The following is a 17,508-nucleotide window of genomic DNA, read 5'->3' on the forward strand; positions in this document are numbered from 1 at the left end:
CTTGGGTATATCTCTCATTGGTCATTTCAAGGTGTTGTGGGGATTATCATTCTCTATAGGGTAGGTGGTGTTTTGACCATATTTTCTCTCTATTTTTTATCTGGTGTGTTGACTCACTTTTGGGTTAGAACCACTTGATGTGCCACCTCATCTCTTGCGGGTCATGCTTGTTGCTTATGGTAATCGGGAGGTGGTAGTTGATTTCAACAAGGGGTTGTCATGGACATTTTTGGGGATACCTATCTTTCCATCTGTCTATCATTCAGGTGGATTGACTAGGTAGATCTCGTGTGGGTTTCGTCTTTCTCTTGCTTTGATAGGCCGTTGGTATTGGTTGACATTCTTGGGATTTATGAGGGGTTATTGCTATTAATTATCGCGCTCATAATTGGATATATATCCTCGAGACATATCCTATTTCATACGCAGTAACTAATAAGTGTCTATATGTGAGTTTGGACACCTTGGACGTATGTCCTGAGTTTTCTCGGACTTGGGGTGCATGATTGCTGATAGATGGGTCCGGTGGGGGTGGATTGTCATCAACATAAGTGCCAAATGTTTTGTCCTTTCAGCTCTGAACCCCTAGGTGACGCATAATTGATTCAGGCAATGATTGAGGTAGAGGAATGGTTACCTTAGATATATGGCAACAATTTGAAGGTAGACACTTTTGTGCCGATAGGGAATCTTGTTGATCTCTCTAGACATGATCATGTTGCTCGCTTTATTGTATGAGGTCGTCCATTGCCATCTCTTGCATCCCATGATTGGAAATCAAGGCCAATAAAAGTGGATGCATCTATGCAGTCCTTGGTTTTTGGTCGCGATGTGTTTTGGGAACAGGTTTTGAGTTTGCACCATCTTTCCCTAATTGGCAGGTGGGAATTCAACAACATTAGAGATGTACATACACGCGGGTGGTTGGATGCTCATTGGGGTCCAATATTATGTTATAGGCTGAAGGTGAGTAAGTTTATGAACAATTGGTATTATTTTCGTTTCTTGCAAGAGGAGGACATTGATAAGATCCTTGGGATCCCTTGGTTTTGTGGTAGGAGTTGTTGTATCACTCCAACCATGGTTTGTGGGATTTAACCCCATTTCTACCATTCCTCGATGTAAATTACAATGGGTTAGACTTCTAGGTATCCCACTAGAATTATGGTTTAGGTAGGCTTTGGTCATGATAGTTAATTCAATTGGGAAATTTGTATATGTCGAGGAATTTAGCATCATGGGTCCAAATAAAAGGATTGCTTGGACATTGTTTGAGGTAGAATTCTTAGGTGGTTTGCCAACTGCAATTGACTTAAAATGGGGGGAGATTTCATTTTGTCAATATATTAACTATTGAGATACTCCATTCCGTTGCCTAAGGTGCCACGAAACTGGTCACTTGATTGCAGACTATTAGCGACGATTGTGGGATTAGAGGAGGTAATTTGGTTAGGGGGATGGTTCATTTTTTTTAAGGTAGGAGTCTCCCACTATTTTGATGCCTATTCGAAATGGGTTATCCCCTCCCAAATTTGTGGCCTCTCCAAGTATGGATCATGCCATTGACTATGCTACTTCCTTTGATAATTTGCATGAATATGATATTGCTGAAATGAAGATGTATTATGGGGGGGGGGGGTGTGGGGGTGGTCGAGGGAAACACATAAATGTTTGGAATCTTCCTTCATCAATCCTTCTATCCGGGTGGGTCTTTCGATTATGTCAACCATTCATCAACCTATACCTAAATTCAATAATGTTTTGTCCATATTGGCTTCATCTTCTACATTGCAACCACAATCTGGGCATGGTTTCGCGTCCGTCTTGTGATATATTGGTCTATCCATATGGTTCTTAATCCTCGGTTATCCAATTCGGGTCTTCCTAGAGGGACTTATCTCCTACTAATTCCATTGGTAGTGACATCACCATCTTGGGACATAATTCAACTCTGGATACTGAGCCTTTGACGGTCATTTCCCTTGGTGGGCCTGTTATTAGTCTAGATTCTAGGAGGAATGCCACCATTTGCCGCAAGCAAAGGGGTTGTCAGAAACTGTTGTCACTAGGGTCTCCACTTTCCTCAAGATTGTTTACGAAATTTGATGCATGTTCTACTCCTTCGCAAACCTATTTCTCTATATGGTTATGATGCCCAGGCTCTTAGAGTGGATATGCTCATTGTTATTCCTATGTCATGAAGGTGTTGTCTATCAACATCGGGGGCCTGGGAATGAACATAAATGGGTCTCTCTCAGGAATATGCTCAAGCTTGATCGCCCTTCAATTATCCTCATCCAAGAGATGATGTCGATGGGGGCAAAGGCTAGGCCTTATTTTTTAAAAATGGCTTCTAGGTGGCATTTTTTTGTTATTGATGCCCAGGGTCAGTTAGGGGGATTGACCGCTTTATGGGATCCTCAGGTGGTTAGATTTAGAGCTTACAAATACTTTGTAGGGATTTTTATATCAATATATGCTCATGGCTCCATGCATTGTTTTCACACATTAAACATTTATGCTCCATATGATTCTAGGTTGGCGTTTTGGGAACAATTGGACAGATGCGGCTTGCTCAATATTGGCTCATTAATCTTGGAGGTGGTTTAAATTTGACCTTATCTGCATAGAAGTTTTGGGGTTCAAAGTGTAAAATGTATCCCCTAAAGGAATATTTCAAGGGCCTTTTTTAGACCAATCATATGGTTGATATTCTTACATCTCCATTGGTCCCTACCCGGAGAAATAGACACACATGTTTGGAGGGGATAGCTAAGAGGCTGGATAAATTTATGGTGCATGAGAATTTGCTAGAATGTATGGGGAGCGTGATTTCATTGGTAGCCTAAGAGATATTGTGATATCACTCTCCTATTATACTTCAATGGCATTGTGATATTGTTAATAAGAGTTACCCTTTTAAATTTAGCCATCCCTAGTTGAAATACTGGGCTTTTACTCAGATAGTGCATGATTTATGGATGCAGGGGTTTCTCCAAGTCGAGACACCGCATATGGATCAGGTGTACAAAAAACTATATGCATTGAAGATAAAGGTGTGACACTAGATAGGTGATAAGAAGCATCGAAATAGTAAAGACTTAAATGAGATTGGATTGAAATTAGTTGCTTTGAATGACCCAACTAATTTGGATTACTTCTCCGAGTCATGGAAATAATTGGTACTAGACGTGTAGGAGAAAAAGAGACACACTCTAAATTAACATGAAGCAGAGTGAAGATTGAAGAGTAGGGCCATTTGGTTAGTAGAGGATTATAAAAATACAATTTTTTTCATAGATTTGCCTCTTAGTGTAGGCGTGATAATTCTATATGGGAGTTTGAGGGTGTTGATAGCCGATTGATATATACTATGAAATATCTTCATGATGAATCTATTAGTTACTTCGGGCATTTATTTCAAGAGCGAGAGGGGGTCAACATTAACAAATAATTGGAATTATTATAGGTATATCCGAATACGTTTGATGTAGATGCAAATGCTAGCATGGAAAGGGCAATTTCAATATCGAAATTGCAGGCGGTCTTAAAATCACTGGCCATGGATGAGAGTCTTGGGCCCGATGTGTTGACAGTGGAGTTCTTCCTTCACTTCTTTGAGCACATGGGTAAGGACCTCCTTATGATGGGAAAAGAATCAAGAATTTCATGCAGGATATCATGGGCTATTAGATCTACATTCATAACATTGATATCCAAAGTATCTCTGGCTTTATCCTTCAGGGACTATAGGCCCATTTCTCTATGCAACATTTTATACAAAATGATTTTGAAGCTTATAGATCTACGGATGAGGATACTCTCTCTGGATTTATTTCTTTAGGTCAATTAGGCTTTTTTTTTTAAATTGTCAAATTCAGGACACTATGGCGATTTCCCAGGAAATCATGCATACTATTAAGGTGAGAAAGAATAATGCCATTTTATTAAAAGTGGATATGATAAGAGCCTATGATGTATTGATTGGCATTTCTTGCATTTAATCTTACATAAGATTAGTCTCTCTGTGAAGTCAATTGATTGGATTATGGCCTGCATTACTTTTGTAAATTTTGTAGTCTTGATAAATGGGGCACCATCACAATTTTTTAAGGCTTCCAAAGGCCTCCGGCAGGGGTGCTCCTTTTCTCCACTCTTAGTCCTATTGGTTATTGATGGGATGAGCCATATGGTTGTTGCTACTCATAGTAGGGTACTTTCTTGAGGGTGTGGATCTCTAAAAATAATACCATTACCGACTTAATGTTTGTGGATGATCTTTTATTTTTGGGAAATTCTTCTGTTGAGGAGTGGAAAAAGTTACATAAGATTATCTATGATTTTGGTTACACCTCTAGCCTTTTTATGAATCATTCCAAATCCATTTTAACAATGCTTCCTCAGATGCAACCTCGGTTGTTGCTATAACAAACATCTTTAAGGTCAAGATCATTTCCTTAGACATGGGTTTTTAATATTTGGGTTTCCATATTAAACCAAATAAGTATGGCATGCAATATTGGGACTGCCTATTAAGTAAATTTGAGCGCAAACTTTCTAATTGGTTCTCAAAGTGGTTTTCTCTCGAAGACACATTGATCTTGGTTCAATTTGTTCTTCAGAGCGTCGTTGCTTATTGGATGCACTTATGTTTGTTGTCGCGCAATATCATAATGAGAATTAAATCAATCATTTCCAATTTTATTTGGGTTGGATTTGGGAGAGGGAAAAAAATTCATCTAGCTAGTTTGGATGATATCTCAAAGGACAAATATTTTGGTGGTTGGGGCATTCAACACATTGACAAACTTAATTGGGCATCAGGTGTAAAGAGCCTCTGACACGTGCTTTGTTATTTTGGTATTTGGAAATCTATTGCTAAGGAGAAATATCTCAATAATTTGTCGATGTCTAAGTGGATTAAGAATGGGGCAAGGGCTCCAAGGATGATGTCCTTTTTTTGGAGATGCTTGATTAAAATTAAATTATGGATAGTTGGTAACATCAGATGGCATATCAGAGCATGCTCACGATTCAGGGTTTCTTGGGGGATCATACAATGCCTATTTTACTCATTAGACATATTCAATCTAAGCATTTACTATTTGAATAAATTTTGGTAGCTCAAAACCCTATTACTCAATGTCGAACTAGGCTCTGCTCATGGGATCTGGGCATTGGCGATGATCTGGCTACATATTGGGATGGATATGTTAATACTCTTTCCATGGCGATATATTTCTAAGGGATAAGGAGGACATTTTCACACGGGAGGGGAAGATTGAGAAGGGTATGGTTTCAATGAAGGAGGATTATAATTTTATAACACAACCCCAACAAGTTTCTAGAGAATAGGTATGGTTTAAAAAAAATTGGTCATGGAAGATCCCTCTTAAGATTATTTGCTTTGGTTGGTTGGCAAGGATAAATAAAATCCCGACGTGGGACAATTTATTGTTATGGGTTCATAGGCACGGGATGGTGCATTTTATGCAAGGGAACCCGTGAGGATGTGACCCACCTTCTGCTCATATGTTTGGTGGTGATTTTCATATGGAGGTTTATTCCATGCATATCGAAGATCAATGCAATTTGAAATTCTTCATTGGTCGCTGCTTGTATAAAGGATTGAAAGTTTAGATATAAAAAAATTCGGACATTGCTTTTCTTTATCATAGGGGAATTTGAAAATGCGGGAATATGAGCATTTTCGAGGATCATCCTATGGACATCAATTAGATCAATATAAATATTTGTTCACTCAACGAGACTGACCCCTGGGAGGGAAAGTGTTTGAAGAGATGCATCAAAATGGTTGATATTGGACAATGATATCCGATGGGTTTCTTCGATGGGGCCTCTAATATGAACAAATGTGGGAGTGGTGCATTCATTGTCATAAATTCTTGACACTTCTATCATTTTAGCTGGTTCGCTGGTTTGGGCACTAACATGAGGGCAAAGATTATAACACTCTGGGGTGTTTTATAATGTGGTAACCATTTATCCATAAAGGATATGGATGTATATGATGACTCAATAACGGTCATTCAATGAGTTGCGAGCGAGACCTCTTTTAATCCTCCCATCCTTTTTTTTTTGGATGCACGGGATAAAAAAATCTGATCAGAATATTTGATAGGTTGTTTTTTTCTCATATATACCAAGAGAAAAATGGGATCGCAGATGCACTATCAAACGATGGCTATCATTATCTTCTTGGAGAGATCAACTACAAGGCTTACTTCAACAATTGTTGTCATGGATCTGGAATTTTTTTCTATACTTAATATGGCTAAAGGCATTCTTTATTGGTGCTTTTCTCATAGAGTTACCTTATATAATATATAGCTGGGGATAATATATTGATGGTACTTTTTTTGTAAAAATGATAGTGATATTGTAAACAAGATTATTTTTATTAATTTCCCGGTGGGAAGCATGGGTCATATTAGTCTATCTGGGCAATCTTGGTGATAGATGCTAATTGCCCGGTGGGAAGCATGGGTCATATTAGTCTATCTTGGCAATCTTGGTGATAGATGCTAGAAGAGCTTGATTAATTTGACATATGTAAACAATTTCTATTAATAGAAAATTTGTTTTTTTTTTTCCTACTGAGAAAAAAGGAGTAGGCCCCCCACCCTTGTGGATTTGTTGTTTTTTTCCTACTGAGAAAAAAGGAGTAGGCCCCCCACCCTCGTGGAGTCTTGACTCTTGCTAAGTCATAAATTCCTGGTATATCTGGCATACAAGCTATTGGATATACTCTTGGTGTTATAGTGACAACCACTAAATTTGATTTTGGGCCTCACCGAGATTACTCGAGTTACCACTTCACCATGGTTAAAAAGTAAAATAAAACTCTATGTTCCATGTACTATATATATATAAACTTCTTTTATAGAAGAAAAAAAGTTTGTTTGTTTGTTTTGTTTTTTGTTTTTCTTTTCTATTTCTATATATATATATGTGGTCAGTAGGAAAACTTATCTTAATTAGTTGTCAAAATAGTAATGGGGATACAACCTATCATTGCCCACCATTCACAAATGTTGTTGGGTTGACCCACGGGGATTTGAACCTTGAATCTCATGGCTACATCATACTTTATAACATGATGATTGTCAATTGACCTGCCCCATGGGCTCTATTTTAATTGAATATCATCGTCACAATTATATATGAAGTTGTCTAACTATTAGACATTTTAGAGTTTTTAATGAGAATCCAACAAAATCTTTTTGATCAAATCTTGATTTGTGTTGTTTAAACTAGATTTTTGACTATATATGAATTTTAACACCATGAAAAAATTGTAGATTGTGGAAAATTCACAATTCAAATTTTTATTATTTTTTCAAAACTTTCAATTAAATATATTATTTTATTTTAATTTTGGAAATTAGTAATATTTTTTAAAAACTTAATATTTTTCTTATATATAATATTGTAAACTACTATTCTAATTTGAAAAATCATATGTATAAGATGTAGATGAATATTCAATAAAATATATAAAACTTATTATTAAAATGGGTAAATTTTTGGAGATTCATTTTATTATATATTAAAAATGAACGAATTTTCAATTAAATTAACCAATACCTTTTTTCCAACAAAATGAAAAAAAAATAAAATTATCAACAAAATTTCATCGCTAAAATTTTCAACCGAACCCAATCACCACCGGCTAAGATATTATTAACCCTGGGATATTAAGAAGAGTGGGTAGTCTTTGTCGGCAAGTCCGGGCCCACCACGACACCATAGTACTTGACGTGCACATTGGAAAATTAAATTGGTATCTAATCGTTGATCCATGGCTGTGAAAATTTAAAACGGCAATTGCTTATTGATACTGGATCTGCGGAAGGCAAGAAGCGGGTCGGTGCAAGGCGAGCAAAAGAAGCAATGGGTTTGTTGTCCAACAGGATCAGCCGGGATGATATCCGCCCTGGAGATCATATCTACTCCTGGCGAATTGCCTATACATACGCCCATCATGGTATTTTCAATTTTCTCCTCATTTCCCTGTAATGTTTTCTTCAGTCTCTGTTACTATTTCAGGAAATCTCATTCAATCCCATTGCTAATAAGATCAATGTTGCTGGAAACTATATAAATATACACCCATGACTTTGCCGAGTTGGGTGGTGAAAATCTGGAATGCATTTGAATGCATATGTTAGTTAATTATCACTTGGCTGGGGATGCCTGCGCATTCCATGTGGGGGGTTCCGGGATGTCTCGACCGTCCCAATTTAGATAGAAGGCAACGCAGGATCAAGGATTTTTCGGAGCCAGCCATTGTGCTTTTGAGCAATAGGGGATGTTCTCAACCGGCTTTTCCATCCTTGGGATGTCGGGTACATGGGGAAGCTGCTTCCTCTATTTTTAGGATGACAGGAGATGTATGGGAGCCATGCCTTGCATTTTTGGGACAGTAGAGGATGTCCTTGGCCCTTCCCCTATCCTTGAGACAAGACGTAGGGACGTGTCCTAATCGCTGGGGATTGCGTCCCCATGGAACATCGAGGTCTCTGAGGATTTTTTTGTTGATCACAGCCAGTTCTTCTCTCATCAGATTTTATAATGCTGTAGGATATCTTTCTCTGTTGTCTGAGGTTATCATGCAAATTTTTCAGAAAGAGATTTCTCAGTTGTTTTTGTTTGTCATGTTGCTATGCATCCATATATCATATGATATTCAATGAAACATCTATACGCCATATGACATTCCATGTCAAAATTTATCATGTTTTATTCAAGTCTTCAATAAAGCCAAAATGTCGAATATTCAATGATCATGTATGATGGAGGATATAGAAATTGAAATTTAAAGCAACAAGGAAATGAACAAGCTACTCTCTAGGTGCATGTATTAAATGGCTTGTGCTAGGTCTTTTGCTGCCATGCACTGCAGTGGTTCGTTTGCATCATTAGGCACACCACCATTATTATTAGTGTATGTCTCTGTCTCCTCCACGATGTCCAATGGTACCCCAACAAATCACTGTTACAATTTTGCTTTCTTCCCCTCACCAATTTGGGTGTCCTCCTCTGGACCAACATCCCATTTTGTTTCTAGTTCCTTCAAATGTTTTAGTTGTATCGATATTGAAGATGCAAGGTACTCTAAGCCTCAATTTGCTTCTCCGCACTCTTAGAGGAAACTTTGTTCTTCTTGATATATGTGGACCAGTACCTCTTAGTGCCAGAGGAACTCACAGTCTATGACAATAGTCAATCATCAAGGTGGTCAAGCTCTGGAGTGCCATTCCCATGCATCCTCCACCACCTAATTGGGTTCTCCTAGGCTATGGTAAGTCGATCTTCCCTTCCTTCCACCATGCTGAAGGGTCATTGAGTTCTGCAAACGAATGAGTTGTTGCTAGAGTATCCTTACCCTTCTTAATTTTCAATATCTTTAAATTAGCTTTTCTCAATACCTCTTTCACATCCTAATCACCCATAGGAGTCACTTTTGCAGGTTTCCTCACATACCAGTTAGTATCAGTGCATATGCAACAATGTGAAGTGGTGTGTTCATGCTAACGCAGCTTCTCCACTGAAAGGGCACTCTGATGGATGGGCAACACCAACTCGGTTCATAATGCCATCAGAGGTCTCCTAAATTTCTCCAAGACAAGGGCAATACAAGTTTGTGTAATGATAATCTGCAATAGTAGCAGTAAATTATACTAAATACCTGCAATCTGCCCAGTAATATCATTTAATACCCTTGTTTCAAAAGCCTGTAATTTCCCTGGTTTAATTTGCAAGATTTTCTAGGGGTTTATTTTAGAAAAATTAAATATGAGAATTTAATCTCAAATCTCCATAAATCCATACACAAAACTTATGAAGGGAAACATACCAGCAATTGAATTAAAATATGTGAACCTCAGAAACGAATACTGCAATTCCAATTTTATTACTCAAAACGAATTTTACAAATTAGTTTTTGAGAAGTAACCTGGTCATATGCTTCAGAATATTGCTAGTCAATTTGCAGAACCCGTACATCCTTTTCACTGGGTACTTGGTCAAACAGGGCAGCAAAGATATTGTCATGCACAGCCCCTTAAGTCAGCCCAAATGCACAGACAGCTCGGCTTTAAAATTCAGAGATTAATTTATCCTCCTGCAACTGGAAAATTGTGGCATTACAGTTCCCACGTCCTGAGTGGTTCCTTATTGTTTTGGCTCCTCAATTTCAAGTCTTTGATTTAGCTTGGGAGAGGGAAATACGACTCAGTAAACTCAAGAATTCCGTTTCCAATCAAACAACGTGCTGTGGCTCCAACAAATGGCAGTGAAACCTGAGTGTTTGGCCCTCGATTTCCAGTCTTTTATTTGGCTCGGGAGTGGGTAATACGACCCAGTAAACAGAAGAATCCCATTCTCCAACAAACAACACGCTGTGGCCGCAACAATGGCAGTGAACTCTACCCTGATTTTGGGAAATAATTTGGTCCCCTGCAGATGCAACACAACCCTCTAGGATTACGTGAAATCGGCTTCTTGACAGGGTTCAAATCGATCCTTGTTAGCAAGTCAGACTTCCTTCAAGGATGAATTGTGTTTGATGAACTAAGCTCCAGAACTGAATAAACTTGGCCTCATTTAATCAACGATTTCGGCCCCTTTAATTCATTGACTTTGATCGCTGGAAAATATGATCAACATGGCATCATCAAATAGAGAATCGACCTTCCTCGCTAGATGATCCACTCGTCCCCTTAAGAATTTGATCTTCTTGATGCTGATTGCAACCTGCCACAAATTCTGCTCCTATAGATGCAGTGTCCACCAAAATAATTTGGCTAGGGTAGCTTGTGGCCATTGAAACCAATGCCAATGAAATAATTGACTAGGGAGTGTCTTCCAACCTTGAAGCCAATGAACTACAACTAGGGTATGTCTCTCAATACTGAAGCTAGTAAATATCAGGGTTTCCCCTTTTTACTTGGCAGCTCCTAGAGCTCCTTAACAATTTCTCAATAATTCTCCTCTGATATTCCTTCAATCAACTTCTCCCTTTTTATAGTAATTCCCTCCTTTGAATACCATGGGTAATACTGTGGGTCACTTAATTTCCCTGAAAGTGACTTTTTACCCCTTTTATTTAATTATTATCTATTTTATTATGATGACCCCTTATTCTTCCTGTCAATAGCTTATGGGATCTAGATAGGCTGAGACTCAATCTTCCTTTGCTTCTAAGAGTCAGAACATCCCAACATCCCAAATTTTGCTTGTCCTCAAGCAATATCCATTCAATACCAGAATCCCAAACACGCTGACTTAAAGCTTTGGCAACGATTTGCTGCTTCATCTCAAGGTTTCCCAATTCAATAGTGTTGCTATCTGTCAACATGCCATGAAGCAACTCCTGTAACCCAGCTCTCATAAAAATCCTAGTTGAAGAGCATAATTCTTCATGATGGCCCATCTGCTGGATCTCCTGCTGCTGCTTGACTCCTCTTAACAATGGATCCCCTTTCTGTTTGGTAAGATTTGTTTCAATTTGAACTGCCATAATTCACTGAAGTGAAAAATCACCAGTTAAAATACCTGTATATTCTATTATGGACAGATGTATCTCTTAGGGCCATTTCTCATCGACCCTATATTGTTGAACGAATGGCCTTAATTAGTTTCCAATAAATTTCCCATGAAATCATAAAAGTAGATTGCCAAGTACTTCAAGCATTGAGAGAAAAAGCAGTGATTTTTGTCAAATTTATTTTTGACTTATTCTTAACATAATTGGTTAACATAATCTTGGTCCTGAGGATGAGGGTTCAAAATGTCGACCAACAAATATTGTTGATGTGATTAATCCAAAAGCCAATTTCAAAGAATCATTATCGGTCACAAAAGTCTGAGATCAGAAAAGGTTTGAGAACCTTGGGAAATGGCCCTTTGTTTTTCTTTTGAATGGAAAGATTCATAACTTCTATATTCAAAAGGAGAAGAAAAATTACATTTTGAAGGTGTCAAGACTCGAGACCAGGTATAAAAAGGAAAATGGTCTAGAGAGAGCTTACACCAATCCAAGGTATGCTTATAGCATTGCATCTGGGTACAGTCAATGTATGGGCATAAAATCACTGGTTACAAATATTTACAGCAAAAAAGTGTGAAGGCAGTAGCCTCAAATCTGACTTCCAAAAATAAAATGAACAGCACCCTTCTTCAAAGATTCAGATATCCTCTTCATCTTGTTCTCCTATCAACCATAAATAGTTCAATTTTCCATTCACAAGCTGATTGAGAGCTGACAGGGAGATATTGAATAAAGGCATGGGAAGATGCTCCTCATTCTCCTTATGATCTTCAGTATGAAACATACCTAGCTGACCTAGCACAGCTTTCTTTGAGAGCTTATCAACAATTCTATTGAACTTTCTTCTTGAATGGACAAAATAAATGTCTTTAAACTGTGCTGCCTGTTGATTTGGGGTAGCATTGGATGTGCTCTAGCCATGAAAATTTGTAGAGAGGCTAAAGCACATGAGATCTCCAAGACCCAAAAATGGTTTGGACAGATTCTCACTGGTTTGGGAGATATTAAAATTAATATTTTTAATGGAGTTCCTAAGTCTAAACTTAGGAAAAATAAAATATTAATGGGTATTAATATAAAACTGGGTTAGAAAGGCTCCAAAAGTCTGGATCAAGCCAAATCTAATCTTAGCCGTTGATTAGAGATTTAATTTCGGCTGTTGATGGACCAACGAGAAAAGTGTAAGAAGAGGCTTGAGGGTCAGTTGGAGAACACACTAGAGTGATCAGTCATTCATTTTGCTAGAGCGGGGTTGCTAAGCAAAGTTGAATCAATGATCAGCAGCAAGGGCAGTGAGTATGAGGCAAAGAAGCAGGGACAATACTGGGAGACCAGCACAAAAGCGGAGAGAGCGAGAGTAGCAGTCAGTCCAGGCTACGCAAAGCCCAATAGAGGCAGCGTAGAGCCCAGAGAGACTGCGTCATCCACGCAAAGGGCAGAGGGAGTGACATAGAGGCTCCCAAAGGTTGCGCAGTGCCTGAGAAGGCTGATGCAGAGGGTCTTGGGGCTGACGCAGGTCAGCAGGAGGCTGACGCAGTGGCCAGAAAGGCTAGCGTTGAGCTTTCGTTGTGCTAGAGAGGGTTTCGTGGGACAAATTTTTTGAATACCTGTTTCCGAATATAGAGGTATTGCTGCTGTATATTTTTCACTGTCGGGTGAGCTAGTTTAGGCACCCAGTTGTACTCAGATAAACTGCATAATACTATAACCCTCTGAATAGCTGCACTGGTTTTCGTGCATTGGATTTTTTCGGGGACATTGGTCCAAAATAACGATGTCACTTGCGTGCTTGTTTTCTTTCAATTGATGATCTGTAGATGTTGATACTGTACTTATGTTTATTATCAGTATTTACATGGTAAATAACTTGTTAAGTAATTAAACAAGTAGGTGAAATAAACCAGATAGTACATGAAGAATTTCTAACGGGTTAGACTTAGAAATTCCAACACTGCCACTGTCAATAGCTGATAAAGCAGGGGCCTCAGAGTGATGTTCTGTAGATTGTAAGGATCCATCGAATCATTCTATATGATCTATCGCAGGATTGGAGTCCCAAAAAAGCTGCATCTAGACCATTTTTCATAGCTAACTTCACCAGATTTAGAAGTGCATATAGCTTTGCCCAATTATTTGTTCCCCTTCCTAGTCCTAGTTTAAGGGTGATGTAGAAACTTTCAGTGAGATATAGAATTCCTACTCTTGAGGGTTAGGATTGGCCAGGCTGGCTCAATCAAAGAAGTCCTAGATTTTGGCTTTGTCAATTACTGGGGGTTTGATTTCTTTTGCATGGAGGCAAGTATATTACTACACAAATATACTTGATTTTGTGAAACACTCCCCCACTCTTAGGAGAGTGTGAGGTTTATCTTGAAATAAAATCTCATTTCTGGTGATCTAGGTTGACCAAGAGACAATGCAGAGAAGACCTTTATGATTCACTGATCTTGAGTTTTCCATCCAACTTTTCAGAGATCCATTGAGGAAGGACCTTCTCACTTATCTATACCACCTGTCAGAGAGAGAACCTCCTTTGTAAATGGGCAGTGCACTAACAAATAATTGGTTACTCTTCATCTTTTCTACAAAGACCTGGTCCTTGCCAGGACCTCCTTTCAAGTACCTTTCATGTAGTTACCTCATTATTTAGAATCGCCCACAACAATATTTTGGATTTTATTGAAGCCTTGATTTTTTATAAGGGCTTCCATGACCATTCTGCTCCTAACTTCTCATTAAGAAACATGGCCTTGTAACCTAAACTTGATTATATTATGTTAAATTTAGGTATGTTCTATGCTTAGAGCAATTTACTTCAATTTTTCAAATTAGCCCAATGACAATATTCAGATTTGGCATTCACATCAGCATGATAGTAAAGTGCAGATAAAACATAAACATAAAAAGCAGAAGACAAGCCAAGACAAGAGGACACAAGATGTGGCACCAGCCAGGGACAAACCCCAATGTGGGGAAACCCTTGATCAAATCTTCTTTAGTCTTCAATAGTTCAACAGAGAGAGAGAGAGATAGAGTACAATGATTCAAAGTCAATATTGATTTGCCAAATAAAAGATCTTCACCATGAAGATGACACAATGGAGTTATACTCCTGGCACCAAGGACTGCAACTCGGAATATTGATAGAGCAGCCCTCAATCTTCAACTGATTGCAGCATATCAAGCTTCTAGAATAAGGTTCTCCAAGGTGAGACCCTTACACCACCATGCTGCTCCTTGCTGGTTGAATCAACCTCAATGCAGTCCTTCTAATATCATGTTGCTGGTTATGGTCTGTGGCCTAGCTCAGCAAGACTGGGCCTGAATAAGGTCCAAAGTACTGTCTCCTAATAGTCTCAAAATCTTCCTAGATTTGTCTTGCAATTGTTCTTCAAGGGAAGGCCGTCCCCTTTACTATTCAAAGCAGCCTTCTAGCCCTTACCAGTGTCTGAACAATGGCTTTGCCCTCCTCTTATTACAATGGCAACCAATAGCCCTTAGAACAGGCCCGTGGCAACTTATTAGAGTGACTGTTAACCCTCCAGTAAGTGCTCAATCAAACCTCCTAGCCTCGGCCTTTAAGAACAATGCCTTGGCCTACCAACTAGTAGTTCTACCCTCTAATTGGACCCCTGAAACAACCCTTAAATGTCCACGCTAACTAGTCTTCTTCTTGTTGCAGCTTAGGCTCTTTTGGCTGTGGATATAGGCCTCCTTTGAATGCGGCTAAAACTCCCTTCCACTGCGGCTATATCTCTTCCTTAACTGCTGCTAGTGATCTCCTTCTACTGCGGCTAAGTTTCTCTTTTCACTGCGGCTAGGGCATCCTTCATGGATTGTGTTTAAGGCACATTGAGACAATGTATTCTCCTTTTCTGAACTGTGGATAGGTCTCCATTACGACAACGTTTTAGACTTCATCTTAACTGCGTATAGGTCTCCATTACGACAACGTTTTAGACTTCATCTTAACTGCGTATAAGTGCCTCCTCTTGCGGCATATGAAACCCTTCTTGACTGTGTAGAGGTGTATCCTCCTAGGACTGCGGCTAGGTCACTTTAAAACTGCGGATAGAGCTCCCTCCTTGACTGCGAAGAGCCTTCCCTTTTGACTGCATCTAGGGCTAGGGCTAGATCTCCTCTAGGGCAGCGTATTCTCCTTTAGATCTCTCTTACCACCAAAAACCAAACAAGTGGAGAGCTAAGTCACCTGATACGGGGATTCGGGACACGTAGGATTCGGGATTCGTGGTGTCGGATTCGGGACACGCTGACCCCCCGGAACAGGGCACGTTATATATTATTTTGTTAATATATATCTATATATATATATAGATATATTAAAAATTAGATATTATCATATTTCTTACACAAATTTTAATTAATGATACAAATTTATTGATTTCAAACATAGATCTTCATCTATAGCTATTAGCATGCATAGTACATACAAAATTCAAATAAATGTCAGTGGTACTGGTCACATAAATGATAAATCTATTAAAAATTTAAATCATGATTCATAATTCATAACTGAAAGACAACTTACAACTACAAGATAGTAAGATAAACACATTGCCAACTGTAGTTTTCTCATTAAGTCATCAAATCAGAATGTGTTACATAGGTAGTGTTGGTGCAATGCCAATGGAAAATAGAAATAGAAAATATAAAACAACTACAGGTATACAAGCCTCAAGGCATCAATCAGCATCAGAATTAGCATCACTGTCCCCATCATCATGGTCCCCACTGCTCTCCTCTGCATCCTCCTCCTCCCCTGTATCCATAGTCGCCTCTGCATCTGCTGGTATGGAGGTTGACCCCTCTAAGTCATCAAATCTAACAGGCTCAAGCACTGGATCACTGAGATCCATGTTGGCCAATGCCAACTCAACAGTGGTGTCCAGACCCATATCATCAGGAAAGACATCCCACATCTTTGTCTTTCCCCTCAACCACTCTTCCCTCTGCCTGTAAATAAGACGAAGGTTGGTGTGCACATACACCATTGTCTCTGCCCTGGACTGCGCAAGCCTGCTCTTCTTCACATTATGCAAATTCCCATATGTGCTCCAATTCCTCTCGCAACAAGAGGATGAAGTCACCTGAGAGAGGAGCCTCATGGCTAACTGCTGAAGAGGAGGGCTTGTTGCTCCATGATTTGCCCACCAAGAATAGGGCTTCTTAACCCCCCTGTCTCTAATCACATCATAACCTCCAAATCGACCAGTGCCAGTGGAAAACTTTGCAAAGGCATCCTCCACCTCAGCAAGCAATGCACTATCCTGATAAATCCGCCTCAATGCCTTTTTCCTCCCCTGTGAGATTTCACCATCCATGTGAGGAGGGAATCTGCGGGAAGGTCCACCATTTAGCCACTCATGGCTGTAGTATTTGGGGTTCAATGAGTGAGCCAAACAATGTAAAGGTGTACAATTCTTGTCCCATCTGCGGACAAGAATATCATGTATGGTATCGCAGAAGGCCTCTGGTGATGTCTCATACTGGGGGCACTCACTCTGTAGAATAATGCTCCTCACAGACTCAATCATGGAATCCCATCCCTCATAAACCTCTCCTAGGATGGGTTTGTCTGTATCCGCAACTCGAAGCAAAGAGATGATAGGGCCCATGATCCGAATAATTAGATCTACCCTCTCCCACCAAGCATCATCTAGTACCGTGTCCTTCACTCTTTTAGAGGCTGCCTAATCTGTCTTTCTCCAAAAAGACCAAAAATCAGAAATAACCATGGACCCAAGAGCAGTCTTGACCTCCCTCAACCTCTTCAACATCATGAATGAAGATGCAAACCGTGTATCAACAATCTTCAACAATGATAGATTGCTGTACTCCTTGTAGATAGTGAGGGCATTTGTATGATTTTTCACAAAGTTACGGATATGTCTTGCATCTTCAATAATGCTTCC

At 39.2% G+C, this 17,508-nt stretch overlaps 1 protein-coding gene across 1 annotated transcript in view; it reads left to right on the forward strand.

Annotated features, from left to right (window-relative positions):
• Positions 1 to 7,810: 7,810 nt before the first annotated feature.
• The window catches only part of LOC149219920 (protein LEAD-SENSITIVE 1-like), a 34,501-nt gene continuing 24,803 nt past the window's right edge, over positions 7,811 to 17,508 (forward strand). Inside the window, exon 1 of the mRNA XM_089384551.1 lies at positions 7,811 to 8,008. Coding sequence (XP_089240677.1) covers positions 7,915 to 8,008 — 94 coding nt within the window. The 5' untranslated portion in view covers positions 7,811 to 7,914. The remainder of the gene's footprint in view (positions 8,009 to 17,508) is intronic.

Source organism: Pinus tabuliformis, chromosome Q (assembly GCF_031772625.1).
Source record: "Pinus tabuliformis cultivar Carrire ecotype Pingquan chromosome Q, CPIR1, whole genome shotgun sequence".
Lineage (NCBI taxonomy): Eukaryota > Viridiplantae > Streptophyta > Pinopsida > Pinales > Pinaceae > Pinus > Pinus tabuliformis.